The following is a 16,282-nucleotide window of genomic DNA, read 5'->3' as shown; positions in this document are numbered from 1 at the left end:
AATATAACGTTGTACACCTGACACTTATGTTATAAAGTAATGATACTTCAGTTTTTAAGAAAAGATCTTTTAATACATTTAAATTCAAAGAGTCTAGTGCTGAGGTTCACTCAGCCTGGGGCCACCAGCCTAATATTCACAACACATCAAGACTGAATGATCTGATCACACTTTCCTCTACTTCATTATTTGTGTGTTGATAACACATGCCCAGAATCACATCTAGAAGACGGGGTCAAAGAAGAACACAGGCTTTCAGTTTAGACGCTGATGCAGTTTTATCAAGAGTGCTCATGAAGTCAAAGAGATACTGATTTTTCTAACACTGTTGGCAGTTAAAAGAACATTTAATAGGACTCCTTACAGATATTTTTGAACCCAAGGTAGGGTTGTGCTTATAGAATCTTAGAATTTTAAAACAGTATAGAAAATTTAGAAATCATCCAGTTCAATCCCCCATTTTACTTATGAATTAAGCTGGTCAGGAAAACCCTAATGACTTGCTCAAGAGCAACAACTAATTAACTGCAAGCTGAGATATAACCAAGCATTTTCCTTGTTAGTCCCATACTTGTTCAAACACCAGGAAGCTGGAACCAACCAGAACTTCACAAGAGATTCCTGAAAATGTTACCCATACCTTCTTTTCCTCACACATAAACACTCAATCTGAAAAAGAAAGGGAGAGGTGTTATCAGTGAGGGATAGCATGTGATAAGGAAAGAGCTTTGGGTTCAGAAATAGTCGTAGTTTTTCATCTGGTTTTACTACTTATTTGTATTTGAGCTTTAGCATCTTCATCTGCACAGTAAGCATAAACTATTATTAAATAAGAAGAAGTGGCCTTACTGGATTAATAATAACCTGTATAAAGTACCTGGAGTATAGTAGATGCTCAGTAAGTCACAGCTTTATTTTATTGAAGTATAATTGCTTTACAATGTTGGGTTAGTTTCTGAAGTACAACAAAGTGAGTCAGCTGTGTATATATATATAATCTCTCCCTCTTGAACCCCACTCCCACCCATAACTCTCCACCTCAAAATCACCGATTTTATTAAATTGTTGCAAAAACATATTAAAGTAATAATCTTGTTGTTCAGTTGCTAAGTTGTGTCCAATTCTTTGTAACCTCATAGACTGCAGCATGCCAGGCTTCCCTGTCCTTCACTATCTCCCAGAGTTTGCTCAAACTCATGTCCATTGAGTTGGTGATACTATTTAACCATCTCATCCTCTGCAGCCCCCTTCTATTGCCTTCAATCTTTCCCAGCATCAAGGTCTTTTCCAATGAGTCAGCTCTTCACATCAGGTGGCCAAATTACTGGAGTTTCAGCTTCAGCATCAGTCCTTCCAGTGAATATTCAGGGTTGATTTCTTTTAGGATTGACTGAGCTCCTTGTAGTCCAAGGGCATCTTGAGGGTCTTCTCCAGCACCACAATTCAAAAACATCAATTCTTTGGTGCTCAGCCTTCTTTATGGTCTAACTCTCACATTTGTACATGACTGCTGGAAAAACCATAGCTTTGACTATATGGCTTTTTGTCAGCAAACTGATGTCTCTGCTTTTTAATATATTGTCTACGTCTGTCATAGCTTTTCTTCCAAGGAGCAAGCGTCTTTTAATTTCATGGTTGCTGTCACCATCTGCAGTGATTTTGGAGCCCAAGAAAATAAAATGTCACTGCTTCCAGTTTTTCCTCTTCTATTTGCCATGACAATAGAAGGGACCAGATGTCATGCTATAAAAACCCCTCACTCTTTGAGGAATGCATGGTTGACAGTACTGACATTTCGTAATTTAGTACTTTCATGTGTAAATGAAAGTTACACACATACCCACATATAGCTGTCTGTTTAAAAGATCCATCTTTATTGAATGGACATTTGGCAAACATAAACCAATTCCACACAAATCAATATTCTATCTTCCACTGTTTCATTTGGCTGCTTGAAAATAATTATATCTTTAGACATACTCTGCTTATTTTCAAACTGCCTAAAATGAAACATGAAACATTGTATTTTTAAAAGTATGTTAGGCCCTGGAGTATGAGACAATCCAAGTGAAGGCACAGCTCTGTCTGCCACATCCTCTACAAAAGCAATCGGCCCCTTGGAGTGGTAATTAATCAAGGCTCACCCTCATAAAAATAACTGTTTAATGCTTCATAGTGAACAACAGGCTTTCACATACTATATAATTTTAAATGTTCTTAGCAAACTGAAGAGAGGATGCTATGTCCTTCGTATGGCAACAAAAGCAGAGTTAGGAAAGACATCCAGACATACTGGCTCACTAGACGATGAAACTTATTTTGCTGCTGTATTAGTTTGCTAGAGCTGCAGTGCCAATGTACCACAAAATGAGTGGCTTAAAACAGCAGGAATTTATTGTCTCACAGTTCTGGAGGCTGGAAGTCTGAAATCAAAACGTTGGCAGGGCCATTCTCCCTCTGAAGACACTAGGGAAGGATCTGTTCCAGGCTACTCTCCTAGTTTCGAGTAGGTCCTTAGTTTATGGCAGCCAAACTAAGATCATGGCATCTGGTCCCATCACTTCATGGGAAATAGATGGGAAAACAGTGGAATCAGTGTCAGACTTCATTTTGGGGGGCTCCAAAATCACTGCAGATGGTGACTGCAGCCATGAAATTAAACGACGCTTACTCCTTGGAAGGAAAGTTATGACCAACCTAGATAGCATATTCAAAAGCAGAGACATTACTTTGCCAACTAAGGTCTGTCTAGTCAAGGCTATGGTTTTTCCAGTGGTCATGTATGGATATGAGAGTTGGACTGTGAAGAAAGCTGAGTGCCGAAGAATTGATGCTTTTGAACTGTGGTGTTGGAGCAGACTCTTAAGAGTTCCTTGGACTGCAAGGAGATCCAACCAGTTCATCCTAAAGGAGATCAGTCCTGGGTGTTCTTTGGAAGGACTGATGCTAAAGCTGAAACTCCAGTACTTTGGCCACCTCATGTGAAGAGTTGACTCATTGGAAAAGACTCTGATCCTGGGAGGAACTGGGGGCAGGAGGAGAAGGGGACGACAGAGGATGAGATGGCTGGATGGCATCACCGACTCGATGGACATGAGTTTGAGTAAGCTCCGGGAGTTGGTGATGGACAGGGAGGCCTGGTGTGCTGCGATTCATGGGGTCGCAAAGAGTCGGACACAATTGAGCGACTGAACTGACTGAACTGAAGTCCAATCTCCATAAGGCCTTCTCTCCCGAGTATGAGACTGCTGTCTGCATCCAAATTTCCCCTTTTATAAGGACACTAGCCATTGGATTTGGTCCCTGAATGACCTCATCTTAATTTCATCATCTGCAACGATCTTATTTCCAAGTCAGGTCAAATTCACAGGTACTAGGGGTTACATGACTTTTAGAGGTACACAACTCGGTTTGTAATAATTGCCATATCTTTCCTCCTTTTAGCCTTGTGAAACACACTGGTGACAAACAGAACTAATTCATTCACTCTTTCATTCAATAAACATTTGACTGTGTCGAAATATATTCCCTAGCTCAAAGGTGTTGTAGTGAGCGGCAGATTCTAAACAGCATTTACAGAGTGAAAAACAGCACATATAAAGATTAGGAGACACATCTTGAACTTCAAGAGGGCTTTTCTCTTCCTCTCTCTGTGTACCTCCAGTACTTTAAATAGTGCCAGTTTCATTCAATAAGTGATTGTTGAATGAACCTAAAGTTATTGCATGCCTAAGGAACAGCGATTCCCTTGTAGTTCAGTCCCTAAAGAACCTGCCTGCAATGCAAGAGACCCAGGTTCGATTCCTGCGTGGGAAAGATCCCCTGGAGAAGGAAACGGCAACCCATTCCTTGTCTGGAGAATCCCATGAACAGAGGAGCCTGGCAGGCTACAGTCCATGGGGTCGCAAGAGTTGGACACGACTTAGTGACTAAATCAAGGAACAGCAAGGCCTGAAGTTCATTGTCCTTAGAGGGGTAGGCAAAGTCCCCATCGCAAAGAGCCCTGTAAACCGCACTAGGTGTAAGAAAGGAAGGCTGACATGTTGACAACACAGAGATAGTATTAAGGAGTTCCAGGGATGCCTGGCACCACCCTCCGAATTAATCCTCTTCCCCAGCGCTCATACAAGGATCCAGTAACGCTAGGGGCACAAGAATGAGAAGGGAGCCAGCTCTATACACTCCAAAGTAGGGTTGGGTTCTCCAGCTAAAGCTGGATGGAAACACATGTTTTGGGCTCTAAGTCGATGTGGAGCCTCCTACTCTGCTCTTTCCACTCCATCCTGCCCTCACTCATTCCCCGCCGGATCCTCGTGCCGACTCCTGGAAGACACCGCGATGTTTCCACGCCTTCCGCGAACTCCGCGGGAGGAATCCCCAAGCGCGCTCCGGATCGCCGGCCCCGCCCTCTTTGACTCCGAAACGCAGCGAGAGCGCACGCGCGCCCTCACGGGCAGAGCGCGAGCTCTCTAGCTCCCCGCATCCCCGTGCTCATCCGGGTCTCAGCGAGTCTCAGCCAATGGTGGACGTTCACAGCCCCCGAGGGCGGGGCTAAGTCTTCCCTCACATGGGGCCTCGGCTCACTCTGGGCGCTTTCAGGCAACCGCGATATGTTGGCCGAGAAAAGGGACAGAGGCAAAGTGTCTAGCGTCTGGGAGAGGACCGATGGATTTGACATGGAGCAGCTGCCGCCTCCTAGAAGCGACTGAAGTGCAAGCTGATACCCCAGTCGGAGCCGCTGTAGTAAACACACTTCAGAAACGTGATGTGCCGGTGGTCACGTGCGGCGTGCGCCCTCCAATGAGGAGCCGAAGGCGGGGCTGAAGCCGCTGACGCGGCGGTGGCGGCGGAGTCACCCGGGCAGCCTCGGGACGGGTCACCGGCCGGCAGCGGGCCAGCGGCCTCGACCACCGCCTTGCGTGCTCTGTCCTCACTTCTCTTACCCGGGCCGAGAGGCAGCGTGGCCGACAGTGACTGAATTCTCTCTCATCCTTGTCGGTGGCTCGCCTCGGGCGGGGCCGTCTGCTCCTCAGGGGCCGCCTCGGTGGGCGAGGTTTCCGTGCAGAGAACCTCTTGGGGCTGCCCGCGCCCGCGCGGGCCGTGGTGGAGTCTCGGGCTTGTGGAACTTGGTCAGCCTCCAGAGGTCCGGGGACCTCGAAGTTATGCGTCTTTTCCAGTCGGTGGCGGCGGGTGCCGGCTCCTAAAGGGCGTCACACCGGGACTCCGCTGACTGGGCAACCTCCATTCATCTTCCAGCTGCGCCGCCAGCGCCCTCTCCCTCTCCATTCCCCTCCTCGGACTCATCTTTTCCTTCCCCTCCTCTGCTTTCCTCACTCCTTGGGTGCGGCGATTCTCCTGCATTCGGAGGTGTCGGTTATGAGCCGGACCCTCCTACCCTGAATTTCTCGGCGGAGGAGCTCGGCGGCGCCGTACCGCGGCACCCCCCCCCCCCTCACGCCCCCAGCCCCCGGGATGGGGGTGAACGCCGTGCACTGGTTCCGAAAGGGGCTCCGGCTTCACGACAACCCCGCCCTGAAGGAGTGCATCCAGGGCGCCGACACCATCCGCTGCGTCTACATCCTCGACCCCTGGTTCGCCGGCTCCTCCAACGTGGGGATCAACAGGTGGCGGTGAGTCAAAATCCTGTGGGAAATTGATTTCGCTGTTTAATGAATCAAGACTACATGCCATCAGCCAGACCTGAGAATTGAAATCTTGCACCGCCTTGCCCGTACTGTTTTAATTATTGCAGGTGCTTTAAGTATTAAATAGAACGGACTTAATAGCCTTGAGGCGAGAGAGTTCCGGCAGCCTGAAACACCTTGGCCTTCAGGTGTGAGTTACGTGTCTCTGCGCTCGTAGGAATTCTTCCCCTGGATTTATGGAGAATTCTTAGTGGTGGAGTTAAAGAAACACCCTTCCAGTTCTCAATGGCCCGTGTGTTGATTTCCTTGGCCTCTGTGGCATTTGGGGTTGCGGTCTTTAGTGTTTACGTTTGTGTGTTAACTCATAGTATGGAGAAAATCATTCATTGAGTAGAGTCCCCTCCAAATCTAGTTTTCTTCCACCTTGAGGTTGCCAGAGGAAAAGCAAGGGACATTTCTTTGCTCAGTTCTTCCTCTCAACTCCTCCTTGTGGTTGAATAGACAAAGCACAGTTTTTCTTTCTAGGCAAAGTATAATCCTTCCAGGATTTAGAGCACTGGAAGAAATCTTAGAGAAGCTTTATATTTTCCTGACATGCCAGGCCAGATGATTATTAGGCCCCGTGGTGGAAGTGAAAGCATTCTTTCAACAGAGTATCGATCACCTACTGTATACCAGGGCTTCCCTTGTGGCTCAGCTGATAAAAAAATCCCCCTGCAAAGCGGGAGACCTGGGTTCTATCCCTGGATTGGGAAGATCCCCTGGCAAGGGGAAAGGCTACGCAATCGAGTATAATGGCCTGGAGAAATCCATGGACTGTATAGTCTTTGGGGTCTCAAAGAGTCTGACACGACTGAGCGATTTCACTCACAATCACTTACAGCCACAGCTTTAAACACCAGGGATACAGTAGTGAATGAAACACATAGAAATTCTTGTCCTTTTCTAGCACATGTCCCAGAAAGTATGTAGTAATGTAGTAGATGATAAATGATGTGCGGAAATACAGCTTTTATGTGTACAAGGGAGTGGGATTGGAATTGGGAGTTTAAAATATGGTGATAGGGAAAAACTCAGAGAAAGGGACAGTTGAGCAAGATGATGAAACAAGTAGATTACAGATATCTAGGGAAAAGCATTCCAGGGAGAAAGAACTAAGAAAAAGGGCCTGAGGTGGAATATGCTTAACCTTTGGAAGGAACAGCAGAGGAAGCCAATGTGACTGGAACAGAGTGAGAGGAATAGTAGTGTATGAGGTCAGAGATGTAATAGGGCCAGACTGAGTAGAGCTTTATAGGCAGTTGTCAAGATTTGGGCCTTTACTCAGACGAAAATAGGAATAATTTTAAGATTATGAGCAGAAAAGTGATGTGATTTGACTGAAGGTTTTGTTTTTTTTTTTAAACTTCTCTGGCCGTGGTTCTGAGACCAGGCCCAAATTGTGAAGTGGAGGTGGACGAGAAGCAATAAGACAGGTTAGGAGTCAATTGCATTCATCCAGGTGAGATATGATAATAACTTGGACCATAGTGATTGTGGTGGACATAGGGAGAAGAAGTCAAGTGCTGAGTGTATTTTGAAGGCAGAATTCACAGTATTTATTGACAGATCTGGTGTGAGAGAAAAGGAATTAGGAATAATTTCAAAATTTGATTTGAGAATCTAGAAGGGTGGAACTGATCTTTACTAAGTGGTCAGTTGAAGAAGCCATTGAGAGGGTGATTTGAGTTTTCTTTTGAACTTGGTTAGTATGAGATGTTTATTATGCATCCAAGTGGAGAGAGCAGATAGATATGTCTAGAGTTAAGGTTAGAGATCCTGGCAGGAGGTATAAATTAGAGATTCATCACTTTATAGATAACATTTAAAACTATTAATCCATTCATATATTGACCAAATATATTGTATGGATCTACTATGTGCTAGACACTTTTAGGTGCAGGACATTAAACAGAATAGCTAAAATATCTCTGCAGTGTTGAAGATACATTCTAGTAGAGCTGTGAGACTATATGAAAACATTATGTGAATTTGTATAGATAGAAAAGAACTGAGCCTGGGTACTTGAATGTATTTAAATTGTGGACGTGTTGAAGAAGTAGCATAGGAGTTTGAGAAAGAACATCTGGTAAGCTAAGAAAACCTGAAGATAATGGTGTCATAGAAGCCAAGGAAAGAAGGAGAGTGGCTCAAAGAAAATGTTTGACCTTTGTCAGGTTGCTCGTCGTGTGAGATGAGGACTGAAAATTAAGAATGATATTTAGCATTTTGAGATCATAATCTTGACTAAAGTGGTTTCAGTAGTGTCAGGGGCAAAAGCCTTTTTGGACTGGCTTGAGAGAGGCTGAGAGGAGAGAAGGTGGGGATAAACTCACATAGATAGCTCTTTTAAGTTTTCCATTGGGGGGGAATCAGAGAAATGGTGTAGAAGAAGGTGAACTCAAGAGAAGATTTTTTTTTTTAAGAGAGAAATTACAGGATATTTGTGTGCTCATGAGAATAATACAGCAGCTGTATATAAAACATTTTCATTAGCAGAATTGGTGTCATCATTGATTCTGGAAAAAGATAATGCATGTTATATATTCTAATCTATTCATATCTTAACAATAATATAGTAATAAGTCTCTCTTCATAATATTGTTAGGAGAATTAAATTAGTTAAAAGATGTAAAATGCTTAAAATGTGAGTGGTGCTACTACTGCTATTACTAAGTCATACTAGGAAGTGCTTATTTGCTGTTTGCTCTTAAATTGAAAGTCCTAGGTAAATAGTATCTACTTAAATGCCTACAGTTTTAGCATTTTAAGACTAAAACTGAGAAGTATAGAAATCCCTTGAATAACAAGGAGATCCAACCAGTCCATCCTAAAGGAAATCAGTCCTGAATATTCATTGGAAGGACTGATGCTGAAGTTGAAACTCCAATACTTTGGCCACCTGATGTGAAGAACTGACTCATTGGAAAAGACCCTGATGCTGGGAAAGATTGAAGGCGGGAGGAGAAGGGGATGACAGAGGATGAGACAGTTGGATGGCATCACCGACTCAATGGACACGAGTTTGGGTAAACTCTGGGAGTTGGTGATGGACAGGGAGGCCTGGCATGCTGCAGTCGATGGGGCTGCAAAGAGTCGGACACGACTGAGCGACTGGACTGAACTGATAGGAATCTCATATTTTCCTTTTAAAAAGGATTTTTTTTTTACTACTAAATATTGTCCTTGATGAATAATAGATAGGTAAAGATGTAAATAATGAGTAGAGACAGACTTTCTTCCACTGACGACTATATAAAAAGGAGGGACAGAGTTTTAGACTTTTCTCTCAGCATCAGATTCAGTGCTTTCATATAGTGGTAACTCAGTTACTGTTTGTTAATGAAATGACATCCTGGAGTCAATAGTTTTATGTTTAAACAACTTTGCTACCTTACTTATTGACCATAGAATAAGGTGCAAACTCCTTAACTTGGCATTCAGGCTATCTTGTGGGTTTTGGTCTTCTTTCCTTTGTACTATTTACTTTAATTAACAAAATTTCCTAGATTTTTGGATTTAACAGAAAAACAAATCTTAAAAATCTGTTTTGCATAAGAAAATTAACAAAATTACCTTTTGATGTTGCTGTAATTTTCATTTAAAATGGGTACTTTCTAAGGCAACTGAAAGAAGAACAAGCAAAACCCAAAGTTAGCAGAAGTAATAAAATCGTGAAGACCAGAAATAAATGAAATAGAGACCAAGAAAACAATAAAAAGATCAATGAAGCTAAAAGGTAGTTCTTTGAAAAGATAAACAAAATTAATGAACATTTAGCCAGATTCACAGTATATTAAAAAGCAGAGACATCACTTTGCTGACAGAGGTCCATATAGTCAAAACTATGGGTCTTTCAGTAGTCATGTACAGGTGTGAGATTTGGACCATAAAGAAGGCTGAGTGCTGAAGAATTGATGCTTTCGAACTGTGGTGCTGGAGAAGACTCTTCAGAATCCCTTGGACTGCAAGGAGATCAAGCAGTCAATCCTAAAGGAAATCAACCCTGACTGTTAATTAGAAGGACTGACGCTGAAGCCGAAGCTCCAGTAATTTAGCTATATGATGTGAAGAGCTGACCCTGATGCTGGGAAAGATTGGGGGCTAGAGGAGAAGGGAGTGACAGAGGATGAGATGGTTGGGTGGTATCACCAACTCAATGGACATGAGTTTGAGCAAGCCTGGTGTGGTGCAGTCCATGGGTTGCAAAGAGTCAGACATGACTGAACGACAAAACAGTAACAACAAACCAGACTCATCAAGAAAAAAAGGGAGAGGGCTCAAATCAGTAAAGTTAGAAATGAAAAAGGATACATTACCCCACAAAAGTACAAAAGACTGTAAGAGATTACTACAAGCAACTATATGCCAATAAAATGAACACCCTAGAAGAAATTAGCAAATTCTTAGTAAGGTGCGAATCTCCCAAGACTGAACCAGGAAGAAATAGAAAGTACAAGCAGACAAGTTATAAGTACTGAAATTCAGTCGTTGATTAAATAACTCCCAATAAACAAAAGTCCAGGACCAGATGGCTTCACAGGCAAATTCTATCCAACATTCAGAGAAGAGTTAACACTTATCTTTCTGAAACAAATCCAAAAATCTGGAAGAAACACTTCTTCACTCATTCTGTGAAGCCAGCTTCACTCATTCTCTGAAGCCACCATCACCCTAATACCAATCAGAAAAAGGCACCACAAAAGAAAAAAAAAAAAGAAAGAAAAGACAATTACAGGCCAATATCACTGATGAACATAGATGGAAAAATCAACAACAAAAGATTATTAAACTGAATCCAACAAAACATTAAAAGGGTCATACGCCATGATCAAGTGGAATTTATTCAGTGATGCATGGATTTTTCAATATCCACAAATCAATCAGTATGATACACCCCATCAACAAATTGAAGAATAAAAACCATATCAGAAGACGGCTTTTGATAAAATTCAACATCCATTTATAATAAAATCCCCCAGACAGTGGGCATAGAAGGAACATACCTCAGCATACTAAAGGCCGTATATAACAAACTCACAGCTAGCATGTTGCTGTTGTTGTTCAGTTGCCCAGTCATGTCTGATTCTTTGCGACCCCATGGACTGCAGCACGTCAGGCCTCCCTGTCCCTCTAGCATACTCAGTGGTAAAAAGCTGCTTTTCCTCTAAGATTAGGAACAAAACAAGTATGTTCACTCTCACCACCTTTATTCAACATAGTTTTGATGACACAAACAGATGGAAAGATCTACTTCATGGTCTTTTTGTTTCCATACAAATGTAAAAATTTTTATTCTAGTTCTGTGATAAATGCTATTAGTAATTTGATAGGGATTGCACTGAATTTGTAGAGTGCCTTGGGTAATATAGTTGTTTTGACAGTGTTGATTCTTTCAACCCAAGAATACAGTACATCTTTCCATCTGTTGGTGTCATCTTTGATTTCTTTCATCAGCATCTTATAGTTTTTGGAGTACATGTCTTTTGCCCCCTAAAGTCAGTTTAGTCCTAGGTATTTTATTCTTTTTGATGCAATGGTAAATTTGATTGCTTTCTTAATTTTTCTTTCTGCTCTTTTGTTGTTAGTATATGAAAACGCAAAAGATTTTTGCACATGAAATTTGTATCCTGCAACTTTTATCCTATTCATTGATCCGCTCTAGCAGTTTTCTGATAGTGTCTTTAGGATTTTCTAATTTGAAAAGTTACATGAATCTAGTGCTCATAGCAACATTGTTTACAATTGCCAAAATATGGAAGCAACCTAAGTGTTCATCAGCATCTGAATAGATAAAAATGGATAAAGAAGATGTGGTGTGTATATACACACACACAAAATTAAATAATATTCAGCCATTAGAAAATTCGGTGTTTGCAATAACATAGATAGACTTGGAGGGTAAATGAAATGTCAGACAGAGAAAGAAATGCTGTATGATACCAGTTATATATGAAATCTAAAAAATACAACAGAGTAGTGAATATAACAAAAAATAAACAGAATCACAGATACAGATAACAAAGTAGTGTTCACTAGTAGGAAGGGAGAGGAGGAGGTAACAACTATTGAGTGTAAGGTACACTGTGAGGATGTATTGTACAACATGGAGAAAATAGCCAGTATTTTGTAATGATTGTAAATGGAATGCAACCTTTAAAAATTGTATAAAAGTAAATGCCTTAAAAATCCCAATTTCTTTATGTATACTCTATTTTATAAACTTCGCTCTTATTTTTTAGCCATATTATTGACATGCAGAAGAACCTGAATGAACTTTTTGGCCAACTCAGTATAATTGACAAATTTGAAACTGTATGTTTAAGATATACAATATGATATGATATATGTATACATCATGAAGCTCATTTTTGATTATTCTGTTTCACCTTTTATTTAACCCTGTCCTCTTTTTAAGTTGCTTCCAAACAACATTTAAACATGCTTGAAACCAAATTCTACAAAGAGATAAAGAAATAACAACAAAAAACCAAACAGGAACAAAACCTACCCTTGACATTCCTCTCCTGAAGCTTTACTTCTCAATTCCTTTATAACCACACTTCCTGAACAAGAATGTCTAACACAAACATGGGTCTAATACTGGCTGACTCCATATCTTTATCTCCTGCTCAACCTTGAACCCACTCTAAACTTGGTTTTACCCCCATCTTCTCCACCAAAACTGCTTTCATTCAAAGGATACTTTAAAACTTTTCATTCCTGGACTTTTAAATTTTTGACACATTTGACCATACCATCCTGTTCTTCCTTCTGCTTTGGTTAGAGGACTCTCCTGTGTTTGTTTTTCTGCCAGAGTTGTTAGCGACCTTCCTTTACTTCCGTTTCTCTCTTTTCAACCCTTAGAAGTGAATTCGCATGTTTGGGAACGCATGTAAGAATTAAAGATTTTAAAATTAAAAAAATAAAAAACTAAAAAAAAAAAAAAAGAAGTGAATTCACTCAGTCGTGTCCGACTCTTTGTGACCCCATGGACTGTAGCCCACCAGGCTCCTCCCTCCATGGGATTCTCCAGGCAAGAGTACTGGAGTGGGTTGCCATTTCCTTCTCCAGGGGATCTTCCCAGGGATCAAACCCTGCTCTCCTGCATTCCAGACAGACGCTTTAACCTCTGAGCCACCAGGGAAACCCTTAAGTGCTCCTTAAATCTCCTCTTTTCATCATTTTGAGGTAATCTTTTCTCTTCATAAAGTTGGTTACTATCTATATGCTCAGAATTCACAAATTAGTATCCTCAGCCCAGATCTCTCACCTGATCCCCAGATATGTGTCCACTATAATATTCCCTCCATATTTGAATCTTATGGAGGGTTTATTACCCTAAACTCAGTTTGCTCAAAACCAAGTTCATCTTTTCCCTTACCTCTTTCTCAAAAACAAACAAAAACCCAAACAGATTTTTCTTGTGTTTCTGATCTTTGTAAATAACATTGCCATTTGCCTAGTTGCTCATATAGTTTACATATTAGGTTGTTAATTGTGTATTAATTTATTCAACAAATAAATGTGTGCTTCTACTGTGTGCCAAGCTTCCCTGGTAGCTCAGTTCGTAAGGAACCTGCCTGCAATGCAGAAGACCCCGGTTCGATTCCTGGGTTGGGAAAATCTGCTAGAGAAGGGATAGGCTACCCACTCCAGTATTCTTGTGCTTCTCTGGCTCAGCTGGTAAAGAATCTGCCTGCCATGCAGGAGACCTGAGTTCAATCCCTGTATTGGGAAGATCTCCTGGAGAAGGGAATGGCTACTAAAGGGAATGGCTACCCACTCCAGTATTCTGGCCTGGAGAATTCTATGGACTGTATAGTCCATGGGGTTACAAAGAGTCAGACACGACTGAGTGACTTTCACTTTCACTGTATGCCAATCACTTGGCTAATTTATCTCGATAAAATGGTAGTCAACAGATAAATTCTCTGTCCTCAGGGTGTTTGCAACGTAGGAGGGATATATTCAGAAATAATCACAGAAATAACATTCTTCTGTCTCCACTGCCACTTTAGTCTATCCTACTGTCCTTTTGCATAGATTTTTCATAGTTTATAAACTATTGTTTGCTCTTCTCTGATTCCTCCTTTACACAACAACCAGAGTAAACTTTTAAAATTGCTAATATGATCATGTCCTTTACTAACCTTCGATGACATTTATTTACCCTTACATAAAGGTTCAAATGGGGCTTCCCTGGTAGCTCAGCTGATAATCTGCCTACAGTGCGGGAGACCTGGGTTTGATCCCTGGGTTGGGAAGATCCCCTGGAGAAGGGCATGGCAACTCACTTCACTATTCTTTCCTGGAGAATCTCAAGAACAGAGGAGCCTGGTGGGCTACAGTCCATGGGGTTGCAAAGAGTCAGACACGACTAAGTGACTAAGCACACACAAAGGTTGAAAAAGCCATAGCATGGTTTAAAATCTCTGTGTAATCTGGTCTTCTGCTTCTTTTCCTAGCCTCTAGGGATTGCTTCACTGAGGCATTGAAGTAGGAGATGGATCTTATTAAACAGAGGAAAGAGGGAAGGGAATTCCAGACTGAGGAAATAACATAAGGGAAGGTTCTATATTTTGATACTGGTGAGGAGGTTGATGTAACTGAATCATATGGGTACATAAAAAGATAGGTGGTGTTTAGTATTCTTTTGGTTCAGTGGTTTAGATGGTTGCCTTACTCAGATGGGCTTAAGCAGAAAGACAGTTTATTGCCAAGTGTAATTGAATGATCCAAGGGAAATTGGCTTCAGACATGGCTTGATGCTAGGGCTCAGAAGGGCTGAAGTCTCAGCATCTCCAAACTTGACTTATTCTACATTGGCTTTTCAGGCAGTCTGTCCTCTGGTGGTAAAATATAGCAATGACAATAGCAGATAGAGAGTAAAAAAGCATTTGTTTCTGTCCCAGAAGTAGCAGCAAAAGTCTGTGGCACTTCAGTGGCTCTGTTTGGGCCAATTCTGAATCAGTCATTGTGAACCTGATATCTGAGCTGAAGTTGTATGCCTCAGCTTGACTGAGCTGAAGAAGAATAAGTAGGAAGTAGGTGGATGCCCTAAAACAAAACTGAGTTTGAAAACTCAGATCAGAAAGTAGGACCAAGTCAGAAAAACTTTGACTCCGTTTAGGGAAATATAACTTTGGCATCTGAGTGAATGATGGAGGAAAGAGACCCAGTAACAGTGTGGAAGCTTTATCAGCAGTTCACTTGAAAGATAATACAGACTTGAATTAGGGAAAGGGCTGTAAGGAAGGGGAAGGTTGCAAGAGAGTAACTGTAGAGGTGCAATGAATAGCTTAGGTGACTGTCTGTAAAAGGCAGTTTTCATAGTGGAGTATGAGGGAGAGAGTAGAATATAAGCTTCTCATGTTATATGCCTCTTTGACAATTAGACATTAATTAAGTTAGAAAACACAGGCATATATCATATTTAGATGATCTATCTAAATATGTATCACCTAAGCTCATGATGAATTTGATGTGCTGCTAAGATACCAGCATGGGAAATGGAGGAAATAGAAGTTCAAGTTTGGGGATCATAGACGTTAAAGCTGTGGTCATGGGAATAATTCCTATACAATTAATAGGTTAAGCATAACTGATGATACTGGATGGAATCAGACCCATCAGTACCTTGAAGAACACTGTATTTAAGATGAATAGGAACTGGTGAGACTGAAGAAAATCAGAGTCAGGAGAGTGGTGTATCATGGAAACCAAAGGTGGTAAGAATTTTCCCTCATTGTGCTAAAGAAGGCAGGTTAGAATGAGTTTTGACAGTTATGCAAGAAAAATTTGTCAAAGACTTGAAAATGGGCAGAAGAAATTACTGTGTATCTGAATGCCCTAAATACTGTGTATCTGAATGGGCATTGGACTCTCTAGGACCTAGAGGGCCCTCTAAGAATTATATTACTTTGATTTAGGGATATGTATTTTTGTCCTTGGTTGACTAGACTGATTTACAACTCTGCAAAAAGGGGCAAAAGTTAAGTTGTAGAAAACCAATAATGGAACAGATGTTCCCTACCCGTACCAGTGCAGTTACTCCTGTTCATGCCATGCAAATGAATTTCATAGACTGGACAATATAAACCTCTGAGAGTCAGATTCTCATTTGAACCAGATTTAACATCTTACTGGTTGCTTCATTTATTAATGAGTTAAATAAAACCTTTCTCATATTCATTTCATGTCTGTATGAGAGTCTCCTGCAAGGAGATTAAACCAGTCAATCCTAACGGAAATAAATCCTGAATGTTCATTGGAAGATCTGATGCTGAAGTTGAAGCTCCAGTACTTTGGCCACCTGATGCAAAGAGCTGACTGATTAGAAAAGACCCTGATGCGGGGAAAGATTGAGGGCAGGAGGAGAAGGGGGCGACGAGGATGAGATGGTTGGATGGCATCACTGACTCAAGGGAGGGTCATGAGTTTGAGCAAGCTCTGGGAGATGGTGAAGGAGAGGGAAGCCTGGCATGCTACAGTCCATGGGGTTGCAAAGAGTCGGACACAACTGAGTGACTGAATAATGAGAGTCACGATTTGACCATTTTGCAAATTATACTTTAACTGTTACAAAGACCTTTGGT

The 16,282-nt window shown here is 41.6% G+C and overlaps 1 protein-coding gene across 5 annotated transcripts in view; it reads left to right on the top strand.

Annotated features, from left to right (window-relative positions):
- Positions 1 to 5,472: 5,472 nt before the first annotated feature.
- Positions 5,473 to 16,282, top strand: part of CRY1 (cryptochrome circadian regulator 1) — an 89,134-nt gene continuing 78,324 nt past the window's right edge. For all 5 annotated transcript variants that reach the window (XM_068970340.1, XM_068970337.1, XM_068970336.1 and 2 more), the window contains exon 1: positions 5,473 to 5,630. In XM_068970340.1, coding sequence (XP_068826441.1) covers positions 5,473 to 5,630 — 158 coding nt within the window. The remainder of the gene's footprint in view (positions 5,631 to 16,282) is intronic.

The sequence above is a fragment of the Capricornis sumatraensis genome, chromosome 4 (genome assembly GCF_032405125.1).
Source record: "Capricornis sumatraensis isolate serow.1 chromosome 4, serow.2, whole genome shotgun sequence".
NCBI lineage: Eukaryota > Metazoa > Chordata > Mammalia > Artiodactyla > Bovidae > Capricornis > Capricornis sumatraensis.
The sequence above is the reverse complement of the archived record's forward strand: the minus strand, read 5'-3'. Positions and strand labels throughout refer to the sequence as shown.